Source organism: Haliaeetus leucocephalus, unplaced genomic scaffold (assembly GCF_000737465.1).
Source record: "Haliaeetus leucocephalus isolate CR32 unplaced genomic scaffold, Haliaeetus_leucocephalus-4.0 Scaffold450, whole genome shotgun sequence".
Taxonomy (NCBI): domain Eukaryota; kingdom Metazoa; phylum Chordata; class Aves; order Accipitriformes; family Accipitridae; genus Haliaeetus; species Haliaeetus leucocephalus.
In genome coordinates, this window is record NW_010972886.1 from 10,715,964 (window position 1) to 10,740,064 (window position 24,101).

A 24,101-nucleotide genomic window follows, 5' to 3' on the forward strand; every position below is an offset into this window, starting at 1 on the left:
GGCTACAGGAAAATCTGGGCCATAGTATCAGGCTCTGAATAAAGAAAAATAACTTGAAAAGACAACAATAGTGAGCTGAGTGCCTCAGCTGGACTGTACTGCTAGAGCCCTATCGTTGTCTGTGATCATTTCATAGCAGCTGAATAGACATACTAACAAGCTGTCATATTGTTACTGAGAAATTACTGAGCTTGGAGGATTAATTTGAAAACCCTGAGCAGGCTGCCTGTGGGGATCTGTTTTGATTCTTACCCTGTCTCGACCCACTGATGTTGGAAGGTTTTTTCCCATGAGGAAAGGAGCAGAGCTGGAAGTCCCCTGGGTAAGGTATGGGTCCGGGAGCCCCAGGGCTGCCCTGCAGCCACGGCCAGCACAAGCTCAGCTGCCAACCTGGGAGACCACAGCTAGGGCTGGGCCTGATCTTAGCAGAAAGCTAAGGTTTAATTTGGATTGTTTTTTGGGGTTTGTTTTTTTTAATTTGTTTTGATTTAGCGTGAGGAACTTGTGTTGGTTTAGCCAAGCAGTAATGAGTACAAGCAGGTTGATGGCACTCCCAAAATATTCTCATATTGTGCATAAGGGACGTAGCCAAGTTAATCTGTGAAGTTTATAGCAGTATAAGCAATTAAAGAAGAAACAAACCACCCTCTTGTACCAGGGATTTATCGAGCTGTGCAGCAGTAGGTGAACACCCATTCTGGGGTGATGGTGATGTATCACGTAGCACATTTAAACTGCAAAGAGCCAGCCTTCAGATTGTGTTCTTGGAAGAACGAGTCACACGTATTCTGGGGGCAGAGAGGGAAAGATACAAATTGTTTCTTTATGTTCCTTCTTATTTATACTGCAGGCATTAGATTAAAAAGATTGCATATTTTGTGTGGAAGTGTTTCTATATATACACTCATTGATTTAAATCTAAAAAGGTTCCAAGCAGCAGTTTGTCAAACACTTCATTAATGTGTGTATAGATAACCTTTCAGTCTTTGAGCCATCTTTAAGTAGGAAACAGTGCAGGATGCCTTTGTAAGAAATTCACCTTGGTGGTCTATTAGATGAGCCAAATAATTCAGTACGTAACAGGAGCAGATTGATTTTTCTGTGGTGTTTTCAGTGCTCTGTGTTTGAAAAGAAGAATAACAATTGCAGTCTAGGCCAAACTAGTTTTCATTTCAGGCTGTCTCATTCTGGTTTGCTGCATTTGAGTGTTCACGAGCTGTCTGGAGGGCAGAGTGTCTCCTTAAGCCACCTGACCATAAGTCAGAGCCTCTGTCACAAAAAGCTGCTGACACAGATCCTGAAGTCATGTAAGCTTGCTTTGGCCCCAGTAAAGCAGTGTCTATAGCAAGTCAGCAGGGAAAACAGCCCAAGGTGAGATCTTACTGAATCAGGAACCCCATCTTAGAGAAATGCATGTAATAGCAAAACATGCTATAGCATATAGAAATACATGTTATAGCAAACCCAGATTTTCCTAGTAGAAAGGATGGGATAAATTTTAATAATAAAAATTGGCACTGCAAGGGTTCCCCTGCAGACAGACCACTCTGTTTAGGGACACGGTGGGTTGCTAAGAGGCCTCTATATAAATTTTCATTTTATTACCCAAGGAGTTAAGGTGCATGGTCAGCATGGAGTCAGGGCTGCTTGCAACCCTAGAGAGAGGGATGGGATAGTACTTACATAGGCTATTATTGTACTGAAAGGCTATCTAAAGCCTAAAAAATTCTTGCCGTGAAAATACACTGCCTACAATCCAGCAGAATCTACTTTCTGTTCTCTTCTGGAAGACTAACTTTGTAAAAAGCTCAGCTACATTGTTCAGCTGGGCAGGCTTGTCCAGCCAAAGAGCTGCAAATGCCAACGTGTTTGTGCAGCATGGAAAGCAGTGCTTTCATGTCCACCGCTATATAAAGTTCCCAAACATTTCTAAAAAATCTACCTGTGTTTTGTTATTTATGTAGTTCAGAGGCTGCATGTAGAGCTGCACAATGTGTGTGCAAAGCCTAGTTTGATTTTCTGAAAGATCATCTGCTCTTTCCTCATTGCACTTCCAAACAATCTGAAGCAGAATAGAAAAGATGCAGAAAACTTCTAATGAATCTTTTTTCCTTTTGATACAGATTTAATAACACAGAACCCAAACTTTAGAGTTGCCTGAGCACCCAGCTTCTTTCTTTGCCTCTGCACTTGCCGTTGTGAGGCCACTCTCTGGAACCTATTAAGGTTCCAATACATGCAATTTGAATAGTCATATTAGATGTGTCCCTTAAATAATGAAGGAGTAACTTTTATGTAAATAAATTATTAACAGAGATCTCAACATTGGACTGTCTTGTTGTTGGGCTTTTCAGCTGGGTGAGTAGATGTGCTTCTGGAAGACCAGTCCAAGAAACAGGATTTTGCTAAGGGAAAGACTGGGAAAAAAGTACTAGAGGAAATACATCCATCACTTCCAGAGAAATTAAAGCCTCTCAGGGAATGGCAGCACATGAGACTCTATTATGGTGGGAGTGAAGGGAAGGAAGGAAAGATGGATGGTGGCTCCCCATGGGATAATATGGTACGTCCACCAAGTCACCTGAGGACATGGTACTTGGCTATCCCCAAGGAAACAGGCCTCCCAACAGGGCCCTATTAAGCACGGGACTTTTAATACCACTGCTACTTTGATGCCTCTCATGCCAGGTAGAAATAACCTGCAGAAAAGGCTGGTCTGAAGAAGCATGAAGTGAGAACCAAATGGCCAAATCTTGTACTTGGACCACGAGTCACACTGACATTTATACAGCATTCCATCATCCTAAAGGATGACAAAACTGTCAAATAACAAAAATCAAGCACTGCCATCTACTCATACCAAAATCCTGGCTCAGCAGAAGGCCTCTGCGCACAGCCCTGGGGACACCACCATGGGAGAAAGCTCTCCCCCCAGCACACCATGAAAGGCTTTGAGCTCAGCCTCTGAAACTGCAAAGCACTCATTTTGTTGTCTGTGGATAATGCTTTAATCCGCCGGGCAAAAGCTGGACATTGCTCTCTTTTATTCTGGCCATACACAATTGCAATGCTCGAAAAGAAAAGCGCCTCACTCCCCCATACCTGCTGCTCCTCCGAACTGCTGACGTCCAGATGGGCAGCCCCAAGGCGGGGCCATTGGGATTTATTTAGTTCACTGCTGCAGATGATGCCTTTAGTGCCACAAACCGCCCTGGAGACAAGTCCTAATCATCTGGGGGGGTGATTATGTTCAGTTCTTCCTCCCCAAACCCCCCCCCCATCATTCAGATCCAAACTGGAGAGACAGGCAGGCACGCAAGAGGGGACCCCGGCACCACACAGCCCCCCCGAAGCCATGTACAGAAGCAGCTTCCTCCGTGAGGTGCGCAAGGAGAAGTATGAGCGGTCGGATGCCTACGATGAGCTGCGAGGCTCCCCTGAATTCGACAGTTTGGCCCAAGCCCGAGGCCTGGAGAATCTGCAGGAGCTCAACGAGCGCTTTGCCAGCTACATCAACCGGGCGCGCGTGCTGGAGCAGCGCAATACCATCCTGCGCAAGCAGCTAGAGACCTTCCAGCGCATGGATGAGTTGGTGGGCTTGGATGAAGCCTTCGCTGGGCAGATTGAGTTCAACCGCCAGCGAATGCGGGAGCTGGCGTCCGACCGAGCCAAGCTGGAGCGGGAGGAGAAGGATGCCCAGCGCATGCTCGATGAGTACCGCAACAAGTAAGGGTTGCGAACGGTGGAGGATAGGTGGTATTGTTTCCATAGTTAATCTTTGTAGTAAGGATGGGTTTGGTGTCACTGGCTGCTTCTCATGGATGGGTGATGCCTCTCCACGTGTATCAGACTTGTAGCCGGGGATGGCACATAAGCCTATGGTGAAAAGCAAGGTGCTAGGACTTAGGAAGTTCCAGCTCTGCATTTCATGGTCTCATTGCTACTAGACGGGTAATTACCCTCTCCCTTCCATGGCAGCAGGTCCTCACTGTAGCACACGTCAGTTGCTGTTGCTCATTAGCTTTAGGAGGATTGTGCTCTGAGCTGCAAAGAGGGAATAACCCAATTAAAACCCAAATGGCTCGAAGCAAGTCTTGTGTCTGAGCAGCACCAAGATCTCCTGAAATGTGTAGGACATCTCTGAGAAACTGTTATTTACAGGCATTGTGAGGCACCTGGGCCAGTCTGTGCCAGCCATTACAGATGTGAGATGAAAAGAAAATAAATAATTTTTTTTCCTGGTATGTAAAATTTGCCTAATTACCCTCCTCTCCCTACTTACATCCTACTATTTCCATCTCATGCTACTAAAGCAACAGCTGTAAGAACACATTTCACCTAACTTCACCCCTTTGACCTTAGCAGCACCATAAATCAAAGAGCAGGAGCCTTGGGGGCTGAAGCATATAAGTGCTTCCAGAAACGTCTAGTCCCTTCCCTTCACTAGCAGACAGTTTTGACCATGTTGCTTAATTAATTACACAATGAGACTTGGTGAGTATTGCTCATAAAAGGACTGCTCACAGGAGAGAAGGGTCTTGGCTTCCTGTTACTTATTGGTCAGGTTCTTTTCCCCCTAAATATCTATCTGGCTAGTTCACCCAGGAAAATTTGGCAGCAGCATGGAGACTGAAGAGGACCTTTTCATCCTCCCCACCATAGGGTAAGGGATGAACTCCATAGAACATGCTTTAGCTTAGAAACACTACTCACTGTCAGTGATGGGAAGGAGAAAAAAATGAAACATTTTCAACAAACAGTCTTGGTAGAAGTGCAGCCATTCCCAGGTAATGCTTACCACACTCACCAGAAACTTTTTTAAGGCAAAAGGCAAATCATCTGGAGCACTGTCTTGCTGCTGCAGAAATACAAGTCCTTCAAGATTTCATCCCTTGTCTCCATCACAGGCTTTTTGTTTGACCTTGCCCAAACCACAGGATTTTTCAGTTTGATCCTCCACTGATTTTCCCCTCCTCTGGGCTAGAAAGTGTAAGACTGATAATATTTTCCTTTTCTGTCTCCAATAATTTTTCAACTGGAAAGAGCCAGAAAACAGATGCGAGATAATTGACGTCGAGGCCATCTGCATCTTTAGGCCATGGTCAGATGATGAATCTCTTATCAGCAGCTGTACAGTCCTAATGCACCCTCACCCTGTCCTCCGCAGCCCTGCACACTGCTTGGCGCATACCGCCTGATCTGCTGTGCTGCCACAGCTATTCCTGGGGCCACCCTGAGATTTGAATCAAGAAAATGAGCCAGCTAAAAATAATTTTTAAAAAAATAAAAAATAATATCTCCAACCCAATTCAGTGGGCTGTCATGAGACCAGCTTATGGGGGCTGTGAGCTACGGCACAGCTATAGAAATGCTAAGCCCTGATCTCTCTTTCTCATCTGACAGCAGAGAATAGCCCATCCAGGTGCACTCAGGCTTAATGCTGGAAATGGTCAGATGTCCACGACCCCCTGACTCAGCGCCAGTGAGTAATAAGCACCTGATTAGGCAGTTTTGTATTCCAATATTTATGAGCAGGAAATTCAGCTATGAGCTAATGCTATAATTTAGCTGTTGACTCTGATACTTGTTCATGTTTTTATTACACAGTGTCCACGAGATTTTGACGAGACTCGGTACTTGAATGTCTAGCTGCATATTAGTTAAAAATACGTGCAAACTATATAGAAATATGCAGTGCTATGATATAGCTGGGCAAAAATGCTTTTTCTCTGTCTGGAGTATTTCAGGCAGGCTAAGAGTCAGTGCAGTGAAACCCTCAACTCCCTCTTTGATTTCAACAACTTGCAAGAAAAACTGGCCAGAAAAAAATTAGTTTTTCCTGGCTACCTTTTAATGGATTCCTGTGTCTACCTGAGCAGTTTGTGGATTAACTGCCTGTATAGTTCCCTAACAGCAGGATTAGCGATCCCACACAAAGATAAATCACTTTTTCTTACAGTTCCTTTACGCAAGCTATAAATAGGTGGGGAAGAATACAGGATATTGAAAATCCTTGGGGGCAAAACACCAAGAGAAGGGGCTGTGCTTTTTGAAAGTGAGATTTAGGACCTGTTACAGGAGTAGTTAGTGACTTCTTAGAAAAAATGCATGGTGCCTTGTCATACAGTCCTGGGATGTTCACTCAGCAGCCATAAACAAAAGTAAAAAGGAAACTTTGACTATATCCAAGCCAACAACATTGCAATTTAAAAATTGAACATACACAGGGCTGTTACAATGGAAGGGCAATGGCTGCTTTTTAACCAAATTGTCTTTGGTTTACATCAAGAAGTGAATTTTGGTTTTATTTTTTTCTTTTGGGAGCTGCTGAATTTGACCTGAAGACAGACAGCAAACTTCCTTCAGCATCTGAAAAAAATTAGTTGGGTTTAGAGTTGCAGGCATTAAAACAAGGCTAGTGCTCTGACACTGTGTACTCTGCCTACCCTGTTTCTAGCTCAAAGCCATCCTGATGGCTATGATTTCACTACTTAAACTTATAAATAAAGCTCTCTAAACAAAATATGGGATGACTAATCTTCTGTGCCATGTTAGGGCCTTGCTATGCTACTGAAACCAGAAGCATTCCTGTGCTGAAGACCTGCTCTCCTACCTGGGTCTGTGCTCAGTCCGCAGCAGGCAGTGCAGGTTTCTTGCTTCATTTTGAAACATAAAGCATCTACTTTTGGCACACTAGGATTAACAAAATCTCTTAGAGTGGAGCACCGTGTTCCAATTAATTGACAAATGTCTGTGTCCTTCACTAATGTGAAGAATTTTAGCTCTTACAACCCATTCTTTTACATTCACAATTTGGGAAATAGATTTATATCTGTAAGTAAACCTTTTAAAGCTACATTTAGACACAATAGGGCCTGGGACTACCAGGTCTGTACAATTAAATGTGCATGAACTGTTGAAAAGTAGATCTTACATTAAAATTTATTTTTAAATCCTCTGTAGTCACATTCATAGCTTTTCACATTAACATGAATAATTCAGACTGTACCAGTGGAGAATTCTTTCTCTTGAAGTTGCAAAAAAACCCATCGCTAGGAATTGTTTGGATGTGTGTTATAAAAAGACTAATTATGCTAATTTTATTGAGCACCATTATTGTAGCAATGTTGCATCAGCTGTGGGAAAGGACTGTATTTCTCTCTCCATGATAGTAGGAAGGATGCTGAAACCCAGATTTTAGCACCCTTGACTGAACAGGATTAATTAACTTCAGAAATTAAAAGTCTTGCTAGTCAATTGTTTCATTTAAAATCCATTCACTGCTAATCTTGTGGGGTTTGCATGCACTATGATTCCCTGGAAGTCGCTAGGCACAGAAATTGGCACGGTGTTCTCCAAGCTGCACCGCGTGGTGATGCTCTGATGAGCTGACACCCTTTGGGGCTGCAGTGGAGACCCAACACCTGTGAGAGAAAACAAAAACAAGTAGGAAAACGTGATAGCTGGGATACAGGGAGCAGTAGGGACTCCATCGGCAAAGCCGTCTTCAAGCCCTGTCTGTAGGGGTTGTCTCTGCACTGCTGCTGCGTTTCTGGTGATAGGGAGAGCTTTGTCCTGCTGCAGCTGCAGGTGAGGAGGTCCTGCCTGTCCTCCACCCCCTCCTGAGACTGCTGAAATCTTGCCCTGTGGTTGTCAGCTGCTCGACAGCAGCTTCTTGATAACGTGGGTAGAAATCTGTTCATAAATCAGTAGAGCACAGCCCTCATGGGGCTCATCTTAGCTTTCAGGGTATAATCCACAAGCATTAATGCCCTGTCCGTCACCCTTGTAGGACCAGCATTTTGCAGTTTGTGCTCTCTTTTGCACCCAAATTACTGCTGTCTCTATTGAGAAAAGGCTGGTGAAGTGCCTCAGGGAAAGCACAAAGGAGAAAAGTAGAAAAGTTTAACCTCAGCTTGCAGCAAGCCAAGAGGCTTCATATATTGCTGGAAGAGTTCAGTAGGGTTCAAGAGAGAGGCAACATTTCTCTTTCTATTAAAGGCATAGGCTTGACACTGAATTGAGTATCTGGCCATTGAGCATCACGAGGATGTATTGTAACTGTTTTCTCTTTGGAGGGGAGCCAGCCCTTGCACTGCAAGCAGAGGCTGGGTCCAAAAAAAAAGGGCCTTGCCCTGGCCCCATCTTTTAAGAGCAAGCACAGCCTGTCTGTCAGCTGGGGATGGGAAAAGAGATTTACAGCGCTGCTGGACCCATGCTTTCCCAGTGGAGAAACTAGCCTAGCGGTGGGCTTCCCTCCTGCATGCCCAATGCTCTCACCAGGCTGGTGCCGCGAGCTGTAGCGGGGCTCAAGGGGCTTAACAAATATCTGTAAATCTGTTAGTGCGCCAACAGAGAGCTGCTAAGCTAAGAGAGGTGAGGTAAAGGGAACCTTTAAAGCTCTGATTGGCTTTGTTTGAACCCGGCAGTGGCCTCCACTCCATTGCTTTTCCCCTGTGCAAAAAACAATTAATATCCCTTTTTTTAATAAACAGTTCAAAAAGCTTTGTTGCACCCCTAAAGCTACTTGACTAGGTGAGAAGGGTTTTTTTAAAAAAGAAGTAACTGAACCTCATGGCTCTGAAGGTCCAGGAAAGGCTGACCAGCAACCATCTAGGAAAAGCTTGACCTCTTTTAAACATGTCCAGCTAATGACTTGAACTTTGAAATCAGATTGAAGCATAACAGGTTGCAATTTGTCAGCCATTGCACTTGCATAGCTACATTTCAGCAGGCACAGAGGCATTGTGAGGTCTCTGAAGCATTTCTAAGAGATCCTTAGCCCTTTTGCACTGAGCTTCGGGAGTAGATTGAACATCACTTAAAAGCATTCCTCCTTCAAAGGATAATCACACAATACTAACTCTCTCAAGGCTGCCAGGTGGATTTATGGTTGTGTGCCAGAGCAGGTATTTGTGTTATTTGAGAGTGAAGGAAAATGTATCTGAATATTTCAGTCACTGAAAGAATTTTTAAGTGAGGACCTAGCAACTAGGCAGATTTGAACAGGTCTGAATGACATTAGGGATGAGGTTTAGACCCTGACTCTGTTGGATCTTGTATATTACTGGTAGTGTAAATCCAGCCTTTTATTGTAGCTGTATATTTGATTTTCACAAGCTGCCACAATCTGCTTCATTCTCGCTCAGTTGTCAGAAAGTATCTAAGTTAATTAAGTGTTTATTGTCAACTGCACACAAAAATTTTGTAAGATAGACAGAAAACTGGTTGGAGGTGAGCTACTTAATAAACGACAGAAACAAAGGCAGTCTTGCTTTTGAAGCTTGAATGTTCTTGGTTGTATCCTTGGAAGTGAACCCTATGTTACTACAATTTGACAAAAAGGCATTGTTTTAATTTTGTCAGAAAATAGCACTTCAGCTGAGGTGGCCCAGCAATTTGTAGGAGTGATAATGAAATAAAACTTCATCATTTTCACTTGTTTCTTTGCTGTTCATGGTAAAAATTTAAAACAGACCAGTGACCAACCCTGCTAATATTATGGGATTTCAAAGGAAGGGAAAGTTGGGAAACCAGAGCACCAAGTTGAGCCTATTTCTTTGTTCTGCTGAGTTCCTCCTTTGTGGTCCTGGTCAGTTCATGAGTTACCCTATCCCTTCAGCTTTTCAAGACGTGTTAAAAGAGATGAGGATAACGTTGGCTGTTCATCCTACAGGGGATAAAAAGAAGGAAGTGAGGTTGACACAAACATTATAACTTGATCCTTGATCTGTTCAGTCTAGGAACTGACAAGTTCCCTGTTGACTGGAGCAAGATCCTTAGATGCCTCCAGCATATCTGGGCTGAATCAATGATTTCAGAAGACAGGCAAGGGGTTATGTTCAATTCTGAATTTCAGCCAGGGTTCATGTTTGTGCTAATGTCCATTGCTTGTACTGCAAATGAAGGACATTCACTGCCAGAGTTGACTTGTCACCCACTGTGAGGGTTTCTTGTAGAAAGTAAGAAAATGAGAGCTTTTTATATCTCTGTATCTCTGTTATTTTAGGGAAAGCAAAGGGTTAAACAGGAATAGACTCTATTTATGTACTTTGGCACTGGCAGCAGATGGAGTTTGATGAGCCACTTGTTCAGTACTGATGGCAAAGTCTCATTGCCTTGTACTATAAGATGCTTCTGGCTGTTTTGTTGGGTTTTTTTTTTAATGGGGTCTCATTAAACTATATCTCCTATTAAACATTTTATATATAGTTTATTTAGGGAAAGGAATAAACAATGATAATCAACAATTAGGCAGTTTTGTACTCTGCAGCTAAAAGGATTTTCTAGAAGATAATTCTATCTAATGTACAAATACAGAGCCCTTATTCTTAAAGAATATGTGCTGTTTCCTCTGAGATAAACACAATATACATCTGTTGTTCACTCAGTAGAGGAACATGCACATTATGCACTTGTGGACATTTTATAAATGCATAAGAATAGTTGGCTAAATGCAGTCCTTACTAAGACTCGTGTGATTTTGACCAAGCTAAAATATGAATTGCTATTAAAGAGGACACAAAGCTTGATCCATCAAAGCATCCTAATATGACATTATTCATACACATTCAATCTGTGAAATTGCAACCTTTGTGTTTAATGTGTCTGTCATGAAAATGCTTATTGAACAACATCAGGTAGAACAGAAAACCAAGTACAATGTAGTTAAATGCTAATGTGCCAGTGTAGCAAATACTCACATAGTAACCACTGATGAATGGCTGTCACTGTAGTCCAATGCCAGTTGAATATACTTTTATTGTAAATAATCTATTCTTGGGTTTTCCTTCAAAAAGTGATAGCAAATGTGTGGCATTCCATTGTCTTCTGCTACGTAATCTGAGGACAAGAAATTAGTCAATTCTGGAACTACACTTAACATCTGGGACCAAAAAAAAATTTAATGCTAATGCATAAATAAAGCTTTTGGGCCCTTTCAAGAATCATATTCTGCTTTAGCATGAAGCATATATTGTGCACGATAGTGCCGATGACAGTGCAGTTTGCAGAAGGATGAACTGTTGAACTTCATCTCCTTTGTGCTATTTGCAGGTACAGAAATGAACGTGAATATCAGCAGAGGCTAAAAGAAACCCTTGAACGCCTTAATAAGGTAAGCCTGGAAAAATGGAAAGGGAAAGGTCTTTATCATTTTTTCCTTTGTTTTCATTTACTACAGCAAGCTGCTCTGAAGAAGCAGTGGGAAGATAAAATGTCAGACCAAGACATTTCTTGTCATTATGCACTGGTGAAAAGGTCTCTGTCCCCTTCATCCCCCTCCCTAAGCCTTGTGCAAATGGCTGAGCCTCAGCATGTGCAGACTCACTGTGTAGCGCCCTGCTCTGTAGAGTCCTGCTGATTTTGGTCATGTAGCACATGCCATCTACAGCCCACAGCCTCAGCTGTGCTCAAGACTTCACTAATTTTTCAGTTAAGACCAAGGACTAGGAGGATCTACTGCTTAACACTCCTTTTGGAGCATCAGCAAATGGCTCCTGCATTCATTTCAGGACCTGGAGCTGACATATGTGTGTCCAATGTGAACTTTGCAAATTCACCCTTGCTGAAGATCTGGCACATGTTTAGGTTTTTAACTCTTTCAACACTCTTTTTTTTTAACTTGGAAGACAATTTCTCTCTGAGTGAATTAGAGTGTACACACCGGTAGGAAAAGCCCATTTATTAGTCATACCATGCAGCCAATGCACATCTCTTAAAGTCCGAAATATGACTGGAAAAAATGTGTTTGTTGCTAAATACCTTCTCCCCTCCCCCCCTTTTTTTTCATACAGCTACTGTATTAAAGTACTGATAACACAGCATGAGAAAATGCTGATTGTGTCCAAGTCTTGAAGTCTGATGTGTCTCAAAGCTGCTCAGTCCCTTGCAGGATATGGTCAGCCCATCCCAGGACAGACCCTCAGCTTCCCATTAGTTTACAAATAAAAGAAAAGCTACAACCCCCCCGATTTTTTCCTTTCACAGTGAAACATGAGGAATGTTTATATCGAGCTGTACTTTTCCTGAACTAATACCATGGGAAGAGAAATAATAATAATAAGTGTCAGAGAAAAGATAAAATTTTACTAACATATTTAGGAAGTTTCCAAACCAGGTCTGTGAAACTGAGAAAGCCTGATTCATCCTCTCTTGCTACTAGATTTCATCTGAGTGAAGAAAGTTTATTATATCTTTCTTCAGTTCTACTTTTTACATCTTATCCTTCATCTTCTGTACTGGGAAACAATTACAGGTGGATTAAATAGAGATTTTTTTTATTTCCCGCTACAAATGGCAGGAGCTGTTCTGCTTGAGCACTGTCATATCAATGATATGCATGGTTTATATTAAAAAAAAAATGTGTGTTTTAGCATTTCTGTCTCCAGTGAGCTCTAGATATCCTGCATCACTGCTATTTTCCAGTGTGCTAGCAGGACTCTTGGACACCCTGCAAGCTCTTAAAAAATATTTGTGGAGGCAAATATTTTGTAAGGGGTAGCTGGAGCTGGTGGGTCCATCTTCACGGTTCCTCTGAGCTAATCTGTGGCTAAAGAAAAGTGAATTCATTCGACAACCCCAGGCAGAGCTGACAAGATCTTGATCTGCAGGGGGTGTTTTTATCCCAGGCTGTGTCTGGGCTGCCTGTGGCTGTCCCTGTTGCAGCAGCTCCTTGCATTGGGGCACCAAATGCTGGAGGGAACACAGCTGATTTTCTGTACAGTGCCCAACACATAGCCTGAAACCTGCATGTGCAGATGTAAACTCCTGCCTTTTCCGACAGATGGAGAATCAGTTTGGAAAATCAGCAAACACTGATTCTGGAGAGATCTAAGGGATTTCTCTTCCATAATAGATGAAAATGCTGCTGCAGCACATGGATCCATGTTCTGAAATGAGCACCTAAACCAGAATGTTTTTTCAGAAGTTGAGTGAATAGCAAATACTGCAAAGTTCAGAAGAAAATGTGTAGGCACTGCACTATACAGCATCATCAATGAAGCTGGTCTATCTGAAAGCAGGGAATAAAAGCAAAAGTATCTTTCCCCTTTGAAGGAACATTTGGAAAGCCGAGCTCTGCTTTTGCTTATTACAGGCAGAAATATTTGCTTATTGGTACTATCTAGGGGCCTGGGGGCTTTTTTTGGCTCCCCCCCAAACCTCCCAACATGGCCATTGTCCTGCTGATCTTCCTCTCAATAGGAAGGCAGAGGAGTGCAGAAAAGCAGCGGGCATTCCTGATGACCAACTCCGAATGTGCTGGTCCGGATGTGTCTGAATCAGCCACTGTTACACAAAGCAGAGAGACTGCTAGAGAGGTCTCTGGCTGGGAGCCTAATGACACAGCTAACATCTACACATTTTTGGAATAGCCCAAGCTGTGCACGTGCAAAAAGAAAAATCCCCTTCTACCAAGTCATATGCTGCACCCATAGATTTCAGTGGTTTATTTGCAACCCGTGATCCACTCACGGAGACAATTTTACAGCTGGTAATGGCACATAGGTAATTTTAAAGGGACACCTTTAAATTTTTTTTTTTTAATACTTTGAGTTAAATGCAGAAATGGAGACTTTCTTGAGGCCAATTGCAAACTGGTGGAGGAACTGACAAGTTTTGCAGAGTTGCAACGAAGATAGATTTGACAACTTTCAAGATACTTTCTCAAAAGCAGTATTTTACAGTATTAGTTAATGATGAACCTACCCAAGGAGGCATGCATTAAGTAGAAAAATAAAGCTATTCCCTTCATACTTATATATTTGTAAAATATATTGCCAAGTTCCATGGAAATTATTCTATATTCAAGGGTTTGTATTAAGTAACATAACAGGAAAAATTTAAATTAGACCTTTGAACAGAAATGGAAATTTCACTGGATTTAAATACTGGTGCCACTTATACCTATGTACTTTGAGATCATGATTGCTAGTCATATGCTTTGGCCTCAGAATTAATTGGACAATATGAACTTTCATCCTCAGAAATCCTGATGTATTAGAAACTTCTGCAGCAAGGTGATTTTTTCCAGACTTTCTCATCTGTCATTTTTATTTCCAGAAATGGCTCCAAATTGACAAACATTTGTGATATTTGAAAACACACCAAAGAGAGTGAAAATACTTTGGACCATCCTGGGTTTTCTTTATAAGGGCTTCTTTACTGGACATATTAAAAAGGCGGCACAATACCTCAAGTCCTGTCATAAACACTAGAAAAATCAATGTCTTAGTCTGTTCATGTCATTGGTTCAAGATTCATGCGCCATTGCAAGCTTTTAGCATCAAAGACTGGTATTTCATAGTGTCTGTTACTTGGCTCCCAGCATTCATAAAGCATATGGTAAACATATTTTGACAGTGCCAGTGCCAGACAAGCAGTGTGTACAATGGGAGAACACAATGAATAAGGTGCCTGTTGTTTGCTGGTTTCATAATACTTTTGTTTCTCCCAGTAGGCTTTAATTCTCCACCCAGGCTGCTATGCATGTGCAACGACTCACATTATGGCTAAGTGGCTGCTGTGGTTTTGGCACTCCAGCCATGTGTACTGACTGTACCATGTGTCTCTGCATTGCAGGAAGCTGATGAAGCACTGCTGTGCAACCTGGAGCTGCAGATCGAGTCCCAGTTCCTGCAGGATGACATTAATGCCACAAAGGACAGATACAAGAAGGTAACTGATGGCTGAATTTGCCATCTTCTTTAGCTCTTCCTTCTAGAAACATGTGTGAAGACTTGCCCTTCCCCATGGTCTATTCTAGTGGCAAATTAAAGCAAATCCCGTTTGTGTTTTGGTGGGTAAATATAACACTATATATTTTCAGTGGGCACAACAGCTGCAGTGTGGAGGTCAAGCCCAACGGCTGGATGGCTGCAAGCATTCAAACAGACTCCCTCAGGGTCTCATGCCTACAGCTGTAGCAATGTCTTGAATTTGTTGACTTGTTATCATGATTCAACCCAACGTGCTGGTCAAGCTGTCTTTTATTTCATGCTAAGAAGCTATTGCTTTCATTAGAGGGGGACACCCAGTTTTCGGGGCCCGAGCATCCCAGTTAATTGGCAGACGTAAGCCTGTAGCCGTATGATTACACTGCAGCCAACTTTAAAACATACAGCTCCCTTCTCCTTCCCGGAGGAGCGGTGAGGCTTGGGATCACGCCACTGTCCCATCTTTGCTGCTTTTGAAAGAAGAGGCTTACTTACTTTTTTGGACCACATGCAAAGGTATTTGTGGTTCTCATTTTGAAAATCTCCTGTGAAATTGGAAATCATAGAATCTTTAATTAAGACGATGACTATATAGCCAAATGCCTGTAATGTACCCTCAGCATGATGAAACTGTTAGCACACATGCACCCAAAATCAGGTCTAAAACCACATTCCAAAACCAAGTCTGAACATGAACTGGATTTTTATATGCTAAAAGAAGTAAATATCTAGGAATAAGCCCCAGCAGTGGAGCACATTGAAGGGAGCACCTTGCTATGGCATTTTCTGATGAAAATGTTTTTTACTTCACCACAGAACCTTATGGAAATCCAGACCTACGTCAATGTTTTGCAGCAGATCATCCAGACAACCCCTCGTGTGTCCCCTATAACCACTGGCATATGTGAGGTAAGTATTGCTGTCAGTAAATACACGCTGCTCTAAGTAAGAAAGAGAGAATGTTTACTCCTAAAGCATCCCAGATCCTCTAACTCCCATTCCAAGGTTGGATGAAAACTGCAACAACTATGAGTAAGTAAGTACTGAATACTGAATATGAGAGAAAAAACTAACTGTAGCTTTGGAAAACTGAATTGATCAGGAGAAGAGAGATTGTGTTAGTCAGGTGCCCGCCAGCATATGTATTAGCCTCCAAAATGGCTAGTTCAAAGGTAGTTGAAATAGTTGTGCATCCTATCTGAGGAGGAGCTGGCAGGATATATGAGTATTTACAGAGAAAGTAAATCTTGTTCTGACGGGGCGAGATGTGGTGAAAATTTGTAAATCAAATAAAATGATACATGCTAGATGAAAACTTGGTGATTCCCACCAGTATGAGTGGCTATGCCAAGAACTTTTATTATTTGGAAGAAGATATGAACAGCTGTATCTACAGCATCTAATTTAACATAAGCTGTACTTCTACAGTCCTGCCATCTGACAGCTTTCATTCTTAAAGCCATGCTACAGGGGTTTACTTGAGGTTTAATACCCAGCTTCTTATTTGTCTTTTGTAATTTTCTGTTTGTCTTTACAGTTTGTTTCCAGTAGTGGAAATTCTTTTGGCTCTTTTTAAAAGAGTGAAACATACTTTCCTGTTGTTTTCTTCCAACCAGGAAAAGCTGATAGCAGAGAGGAGGATCCCTGTTCTGCAGAGCCAGCTGGAGGAATACAAGAGCATCCTCTGCCAGCTACAGGCGCAGAAATACAAACTGCAGACAGAGGTACTGCCATCACTAGCCATAAACACAACCATGATGCTCATGAACTCTGCTCTTTTTAGGTCACATAGAAAAACCTGGGAGGCCTTTAACAGGGTCTTGTGAAGTCAGTTGACTTGGAGGTGTGTTTTCCTTTTAGTTTTCCATCTTCAGCTGTTTCATTCCCATTCTCTCAGTGGTCCAAATTGTCAGGTGTAGATGGCCAGGGAGGGCTGTAGGTATCGTAGCCACAATGAAGCTGTCTTTGCTTATCAGAGTAGCTGGTGGGAGAAGGTTTCCACATTGCAACTGGATTCTTGCAGGACAAAGTCAGCAGGAGGTCATGGATGGAAAAGTCACACAGGGCTGGTCTCGCTTTCTTTCTTACTGAGCTCAGGCTGGAAATTAGCTCCATGAAAAATGAAGGGGGATCTTCAGGGCTCTGCCCAGTCCTTTCCATCAGTGCCACATCCAGTGCTGAGCTTGCTGTGAGAAGGATTGGACAGACTTGGTATCAAAACTGACATAGGTGTCGAGCTACATTTGGCATCCTGTGTTCATCCCTGTCACTACTAAGCACTAAGTCAACGCCTCTCCTGTGCTTAGACACTACCAGCCGAAACCGAAACCATCTGCTTTTTGCCAAATTCTGATTTGCAAAAAATGACTGACCAAGACTTTGACTCATTGCTCCTGCCCATCTCCCAGCCAAACCTGCCATAAGTGAACCTTCCTTCTCCAGCCAGTGTCTCCAAGTGAGAGTGCAGTGCAGAGATGTGGGTGGCAGGAGATGGAGGAGCAGCTAAAGGCTACAGTGAATAGAAACCAGACCTGGATAATTGCCAATGGCAGGTCTGCCTCCATGCAGCTGAATATTTCTTAGCAGACAGAGGTGGAGAATGACCACCTCATGCCCCCAAGTACAGTTTTCTTTGTGCCTCGAGTTGTCTATCCGGGGTGAGAGGACTGATACACTGGCATAAAACACCTTTTGGTGGGATTTTGGATTCCTCTGGACAGCCACAGCAGCAGGTCTTAACTTCCTGAGCATAATTTCTTTCACTAGGGCACTTGGGGACAGTGCTACCCCCAGGTCTTTTCCTTGGTCTCTTTCTCATGTCTGATGCTCTGGTGGAAAGGACACATGCGCTCTGGGAAGGGCAAAAATCAATATAGTGATAAGTGAGATAATGATTCAATGTAGAAAAAAGGGGAGAAAATCAGCCTTCTGCTGGCAGACAGAGAGAGGCACTCTCTGGGCAATTAATCTTGCTGCTTTCACAATCAAATCTTCATGTCCCATTTAGAAAGAGTTTATTAATTCATTCATTCTCATGCCTTGAGATTAAAAGAGTGAAATAATTTTATGAGTGGAGGTCAATGACATGGTTGCTTGTGATGTGAAGGCTGGATGTGATGACTGAGATGTCCCTGAGCTCCTTTGCTTTCCTGTTTCTGGACCTGATAACCATGTTGCCAAGAGGTTATTGACCCCACCTTGTGAGCACTAAACACTAAAGGGGGCTGTGGAACCTGTTGGTCCACTTGTACACTGCAATATAGCCAAACTAATGCCAAGGGACTTAGCTCCTGAATTTAGGCTCTTAAAAGGTTTTTGAAAATCTTGTCTGAAACATATAAAGATAAATCAATTATTGAAGAATCCATTAGTCAGTTATCGCCCCATTAGCTTTTTGTGAATTCATCTCTTTAAAAGCTGTTTGAAAAGGGAAAAAAACCCCGAAGTGGTGAAGGAACTATAATAAATAGCCAAAAATAGCAGAAGAAAGTGAGAGCAGAATTACACTGTCAAATATCCCACCTGTAACTCCTGCCCCTTGTTTTTGCCAGGCGCTTACTGCCACCCCCTGGTTGCTGTGCTCTCCAATGACTAGCATTGAAGCTTTCCTGTACAGCAGCTATTTTTATTGCTAAAGTAAATAAGCCAAGGAATTGAATTCAAAAGGGAAGCTTTTAGTTTACAGAGAAACCCTTCCTTAACCTTCACTGCCTGGTTTGCAGACCACAGAGAAGGAAGAACGAGTTTTGCCCAGGCTCATCTTCCCAGTGAAGCACTTTTGCTCTCCTTGTAAGACACTGCCTGCCCTGGTGAGGCCAACCACAGTGAGCTGCGGGTCACGCAGTGACACATCAGCCAGCCTGGCATGCATGTGGCAGGAGACATCACACAACTGTTCCCCTGGTTCATGCTGATCCCGTCATACTTACTGTGGAACAGAAGCCTTGGGATGGATAAGGGGGCTGGGAGGAAGTTCTTGGTTTTGAATAACTAAACAAATGCAGTGAAACTGCCACTGTGTTTCAGCAATGCAGCCTCACACATAATAAAACATGTCTTGCCTTTAACTACCCTTGAAATACAGGGATGCTGAATGCTTCAGAGCTGCTTCTTTCACCCACCAATTTTGTTTACCAGACAACCATGCTGGAGCAAGCGATTAAAAACACCCAGGAGAGTTACGATGATGAAATTCAGCTTTACAATGAGCAGATTGAAAACCTTAGGAAGGGCATAGAGGAGGCTGAGAGGACCTTGGAGAAGTACACGACTGACTGCCGCCAGCTCGTGATCTACCAGCAGTCCCTGGAGAACGAGCTGGAACGGTACAAACGTATCATCGAGAACGAGGACAGCCGGTAAGGCTGGATTTCTGGACTCTCCCAAAGGGGCCAGTGATCTCTTTTATCTCCTTTGGAAAATGTATGTTTAAGGGCATTTGATTCACCCAAAGCTATAGCTATTTCACACTTTTCAATGGTAGATAGCCAAGGACAGGAATCTAAATAGATTATGCAAAATCTGGTCAAGCCTCTGCCAAGGAAAGGGTCAAAGCCATTTTGAGCTGCTCCTTTCCACACAGTCTCCTTTCCATATACTGTCCTGGCGTCAGTGCACAGAGGTCAGGAGCATATGAAAGCAATTGGAACGCCCTCTCCACTGCCTGGGTGTTCATGAATGAAGCTTGCTGGGGCTTTACAGGCAGGTTGGTCTTGCAGGGCTTAGACAGGGCAAATGTCCTGTAAAGCAAAGGACTCTTCACAGCAAACCCATTCTTCCAGCAAGGGGGAAAAATGTAGAATACAAGAAATTTGCAGGAATTGCGATGTGTTTAAAGCTACAGAGGAGTACTGGCTCCCTCTAATGTCAACCGTCAGTCTCACATGAGGTGCCCAGTGCTGCCTGCACAAGTAGATGCAGCAGGGCCAGACCCCTGAGCGCCCAAACCACTGCTCTGGGTGGTCCAGAAGATGCAGGGAAAGGACACTCACTAATAGTCAATCTCACATGTGGGGAACAGATATTTCATCAATTTTCAGCATCTCCTTTTGGACACTGCATTCCAGTTAGGAGTATCTGATCAGTAATTCTCAGCATCAAAAATCAAAATGTGCATCTCTTGCATAGCTACACAGGGTGTATATCCTCCCTACAGGCCAATATACTCTCTCAAATACTGACACAGCAGACTGGAAAGACCACAGATACAGTAACTGGTTTGCATATAGGCCAGCCTCAGTTTTAATTTTTAACCCTTAATACTATTGACTCCTCCAATATTTTCCAAGGAAGACTGCTCAGTTTTCTTCTTGCCCTTCTGAAGTCAGGCATATGCAGGTAACATTGTAACAGCTACCAAATTTCATATTTTACTGGCCAGCATGTACAGCTCTCGCTGACCTCTGGTAGGGGTGGATTGACTGCCCATCCAAAATCTTCCCATCCTTTCAAAGCACTGTGCTAAATTACAAGCCTGTTGCTATGGGTTTTAATTAATTACTGGAGTACTTTGCCTAATGGAGCATCCCATGTCTCCTGCTGGTAGAAACCAGCCTAACTCCTGTGAAGGTGCTGTGGCTGCGTTGATTTTCCCCAGACAAGAAACAGGCCCCTGTCATTCTCTTTGACTCCTCACCACAGAGAAATACATTTCATTAACCTCCATGCTTCATTTCATGCAATTTCACTTGCTCTTGATGGAAATGAGGGAGAGACATCTGACCGATGCGCATCTTCTCCGGCAGGTTAAACTCTGCTATAGCAGGAACGCCAGTCACACTCTTCACGCAGATCTATAGACCTGTCCAGCCTCAAGCTTCGAGGGGAAGAGGTAAACCTGTGACATGTCTTCCTGTGTCTGTCAAGAGCAGCATCCTTGTATTTTAAGCTGTTTTTCCATTTGTCTTCCATATGAACACCAGCTGTGACAGCCTGACTCCAGGCTTGCTAAGTAAATGCAACAATTTCAGCTTACCTTAAATGGCTTTGGGACAAGCCGTCAAAGGACAAAACCACAAGCAAAAGAGTTGTTTGCTAATTTCTGCAATTTACTACTTAGGCCAATCATAGAGCAAAGTCAAAAGGCACCTGAAACTGTGGAAAGAGCTGAGGGTTTTGTGCTGACTTGTTGCAAGTCGTTGGTCCACACTACTCACATGCAAAGAGCATCAGGGCATATTGAGTGCTGCAGGCAGGCAGAGGACACTTTTTGGGGCCTGTTTACGTCCCATGGCCTGGTTTCCTCTGAACAGTGTTTCCTCCATGTTGAATGATTGCTTGTTAGAATTAGGATGCTTGTAAACCTGGTGACAAGGAAATGGCCAGGACTAAACTAGTGAGGCTGCTCTTAACAAAGTGGGGAGCTGGTTTACAGAAAGGTGCTGCAGGTACTAACATATAGGATGTTACTGTAGCTTAAATCCAAGGCTCACTGTGGATTTACTAACAACAAACTGCCCTGAGAACAGAGATAAACTTTCAAACCAGGGTTTTTTTGGAGTACAGCTGTAATTTTTGTAACTGCTTTGTGAACCGTAGCAGTTTTATGAAATGTGTCCATAATGCCTGAGGCCAAATCCTCAGCAGCTGTAAATAGCTACTGTCCTACAAAGTGTTGTTTTATACCCGCTAAGGATTTGGCCTGTCTCTAGCCACATCTCTGCTTCCTACCTGCAAGGCGAGCAGGGGATTTCATGTGCATTACTGTACCTGTGACATGGGACAAAACAGCTGTCTTGGAGAAAGCATATTAATATCTGTCTGTCCCTGTGTTCCCGTAATTCCTGGTACCAACCTCTGCCTCCTCTGCTCTAGCTTGTCATGCCATGGAACTCAGTAGCCTGCCCGCACTCCTGCTGCTGCTGCTGCTGCTGAGCTGTCATGGGGTCTGTGGCTACTGACTGCCCAGGAGATCAGAAGCACAGCCTGCAGGCAGGGCTTCCCTCTGCGTGGGCCTAGAGCTCAACATCAATGTTCGAGTGATGGCAAAACATTGCTCCTCAGCACTGCACCGCTGACTGGGTGGCTGCTTAGCTCTGTCTCTGCCAGCCGCTCACTGGTCCCTCCTGATGTGCCTCCCTGCATCTGCCCATACCCAAAATTGCTGTGAGGGGAGGTGTCTGGCACGCTTAGCCCCCCCGGGACACAAAGACAAGGTGTCGCCCTGTTGAGCTTGTCTTCAGAAGCACTAGAAGAGCTGGTGATGACACTCACTTTCCCATCAGGCCTGGACCACTCACCCAGCAACCCTGTGTTCAGCGGGAAGGTTTTAAATAGGGCTTTGGTTTTTTTTTTTCCCCCTCCCTAAACCCTAGCAGGAGTTGTAAAAGCCAGACAAGCTATTTCCACTTAGTCCTATGCCAGGCCATGCCTCTAACTTTGGGCACCTGGCTTCAGTCTCTGCCTTAAGAGGTGAAGTTCCTTGTCTAGTTGACAGGGCCAAACCCTGCCATGATGCCTGGAAGGCGCTGAGCCTGACTGCAGCAGCAGGTGCTGAATGTGCCTGCTGAGCATTAATGCAGGCCTGATAGGTGCAGCTGCCTCTCTTACATGCACAGTTGTCCTGTCCTCACACTGTGTATGGCAGTGGTGACCTCAGATGCAAAATGGCTACTTGGCCAAGGGGGCCCACACAAAAGAAGAGGTTGTTTAATGTGCTGATGGAAGCTGTGCTCACATTTGCTGCTCCATTCAGCTCTCCACCTGCAGCAGGAGGGTGAGAGGCAGCTCCAGCATTTGCAGTGACTGTGTTCAGCATTGTTTGTTCTTTGCTTTGTTTTGATTTTTCCATAGATATCACCCAGGCCATGCAAGATATTGCCAGTGTAAAGCCCAGACAAAAAGCTCTGACAAAGAAAATTGCCAGGAAAAAGGAGCTGATATCTAAAGACATAACCGACGGTCTCTCGCCTGAAAGAATGTATGAAAGAACTCCAGAAGGTTTTGACCAAGATCAGCTGGAGTTTAGGCACGAAGGCTCAGTCACATATGAACCTGGGCAGGAAGGATTAGAACTTGATGAGAAAGAAACAGGCCCAGAGGATGTACCTGATGGAGCCCAGATAAGTAAAGCCTTTGATAAATTTTGTAACATTGTGAGGGAGAAAATAAGAGCCTACAAGAGACCAGAGCCCAAACCTGATGCCCATCCCAAAGGGCGTTACGTGCTGGTAACAGGGGAGGAAGGCTATGAAGAACCTTGCATCTTGGCCCCCTCCTTCCCACCTGGGGGAGGAATCACAGTTTCCACCAGCAATGGGAAGGTGATGAACGGTGGTGATGTAGAGCCCATACCGGAGCTGCCAGAACCTGCCGAACCATCAGAAAAAGAGAAAGGGGCTATCTGTGAAAGGAGGGAAGAGTTTGAACTCCAGGATAAACAGAAGGAGGAAGAGAAAGAAGACATGCTTGAATGGGGAAAAAAAACAAGAGGAAAAATAGAGCAAATCATAAAGTATCCAGACATCTCTGAGCCTGAGAGAGTTCCTTCCCCCGGTCTGATAAGCCCAACCGAGCCAGGAGTCCTTCGAGAGACAGAATATGAGCGAGAAGATAAGCAGGGCCTTTTGTTCAGGGAAGCAGGCTTGCCTGGCTCCATGAGCTATGAGAAGGTGGAGGTAGTGGAGTCCATTGAGAAGTTTTCAGATGACAGAATTCAGACGTACGAAGAGACAGCAATGATTGTGGAGACGATGATAGAGAAGACAAGCAAGAAGAAACCAGGTGACAAAGGCTCTTAAGTGACACATATACACCCTTGTCTGGCATAGTTATTAAATGACTGGTTTTTTTCCTGACCGAATGCTACAGTAGTGAGATTTTTGCTGTTTGGTATGGAACAGATTGATACCTTGATGGCAGTTCTGTCTGATGTAGGCTCACCTTTGGTACAATGGCCAAAGCACTCCAGGGCAACAAGTAATAGGCATATCCTATGCAACTGATTTTCATGATTAGGACAAGTTGAAAGTAATTATTATTACAGAGCTGCCTGGCTTTCCACAGCATCTGGGACAAATTTGCGTATTCATCTACTGCTCCTATAGCTGCCGTACGATTCCCCATCTCTCAGACAGCTGCAAATGTTAACTTGTGACATCTGGTTCATTTAATAAAAGTTTTGCCTTCTACAGAAGATACCCGCTGTGGGTTTGTGTTTGACTGATGGTCCCTACTAGTAAGTGTCAACTGACTGGGTGTGCATGAGTTTTTCCAGGGGAAGGGCTGGATACCTGTTAAATAACCTATTCCAAATTCTCATTTACAGTCTTTAAATAGAGATGAGCTTGGCAGACCTTTCTTTTTGGATCTAAAGACAAACTCTCTGCTTATCTTTTCAGAATAAAACTTGAAATTCCACCAAAGTGGGGGATAACCCTTATAAGATAC

The 24,101-nt window shown here is 43.6% G+C and overlaps 1 protein-coding gene across 1 annotated transcript; it reads left to right on the forward strand.

Annotated features, from left to right (window-relative positions):
* The first annotated feature begins 3,131 nt into the window (after positions 1 to 3,131).
* Positions 3,132 to 23,847, forward strand: BFSP1 (beaded filament structural protein 1, filensin). The gene is made up of 8 exons (XM_010574786.1): positions 3,132 to 3,726; positions 11,056 to 11,116; positions 14,581 to 14,676; positions 15,531 to 15,623; positions 16,331 to 16,438; positions 18,852 to 19,072; positions 20,459 to 20,544; positions 22,506 to 23,847. Exons 1-8 carry the CDS (start codon positions 3,356 to 3,358, stop codon positions 23,450 to 23,452), a joined length of 1,983 nt encoding a protein of 660 aa, XP_010573088.1. The 5' UTR covers positions 3,132 to 3,355; the 3' UTR covers positions 23,453 to 23,847.
* The last annotated feature ends 254 nt before the right edge of the window (positions 23,848 to 24,101 follow it).

Excerpts from the sequence above, each read along its gene's own strand:
- BFSP1 (XM_010574786.1), top strand. The coding sequence starts at position 3,356 with ATGTACAGAAGCAGCTTCCTCCGTGAGGTGCGCAAGGAGAAGTATGAG. Across the intron at positions 3,727-11,055 it reads CTCGATGAGTACCGCAACAA|GTACAGAAATGAACGTGAAT; the intron begins GTAAGGGTTGCG and ends TGCTATTTGCAG. Across the intron at positions 20,545-22,505 it reads TCAAGCTTCGAGGGGAAGAG|ATATCACCCAGGCCATGCAA; the intron begins GTAAACCTGTGA and ends ATTTTTCCATAG.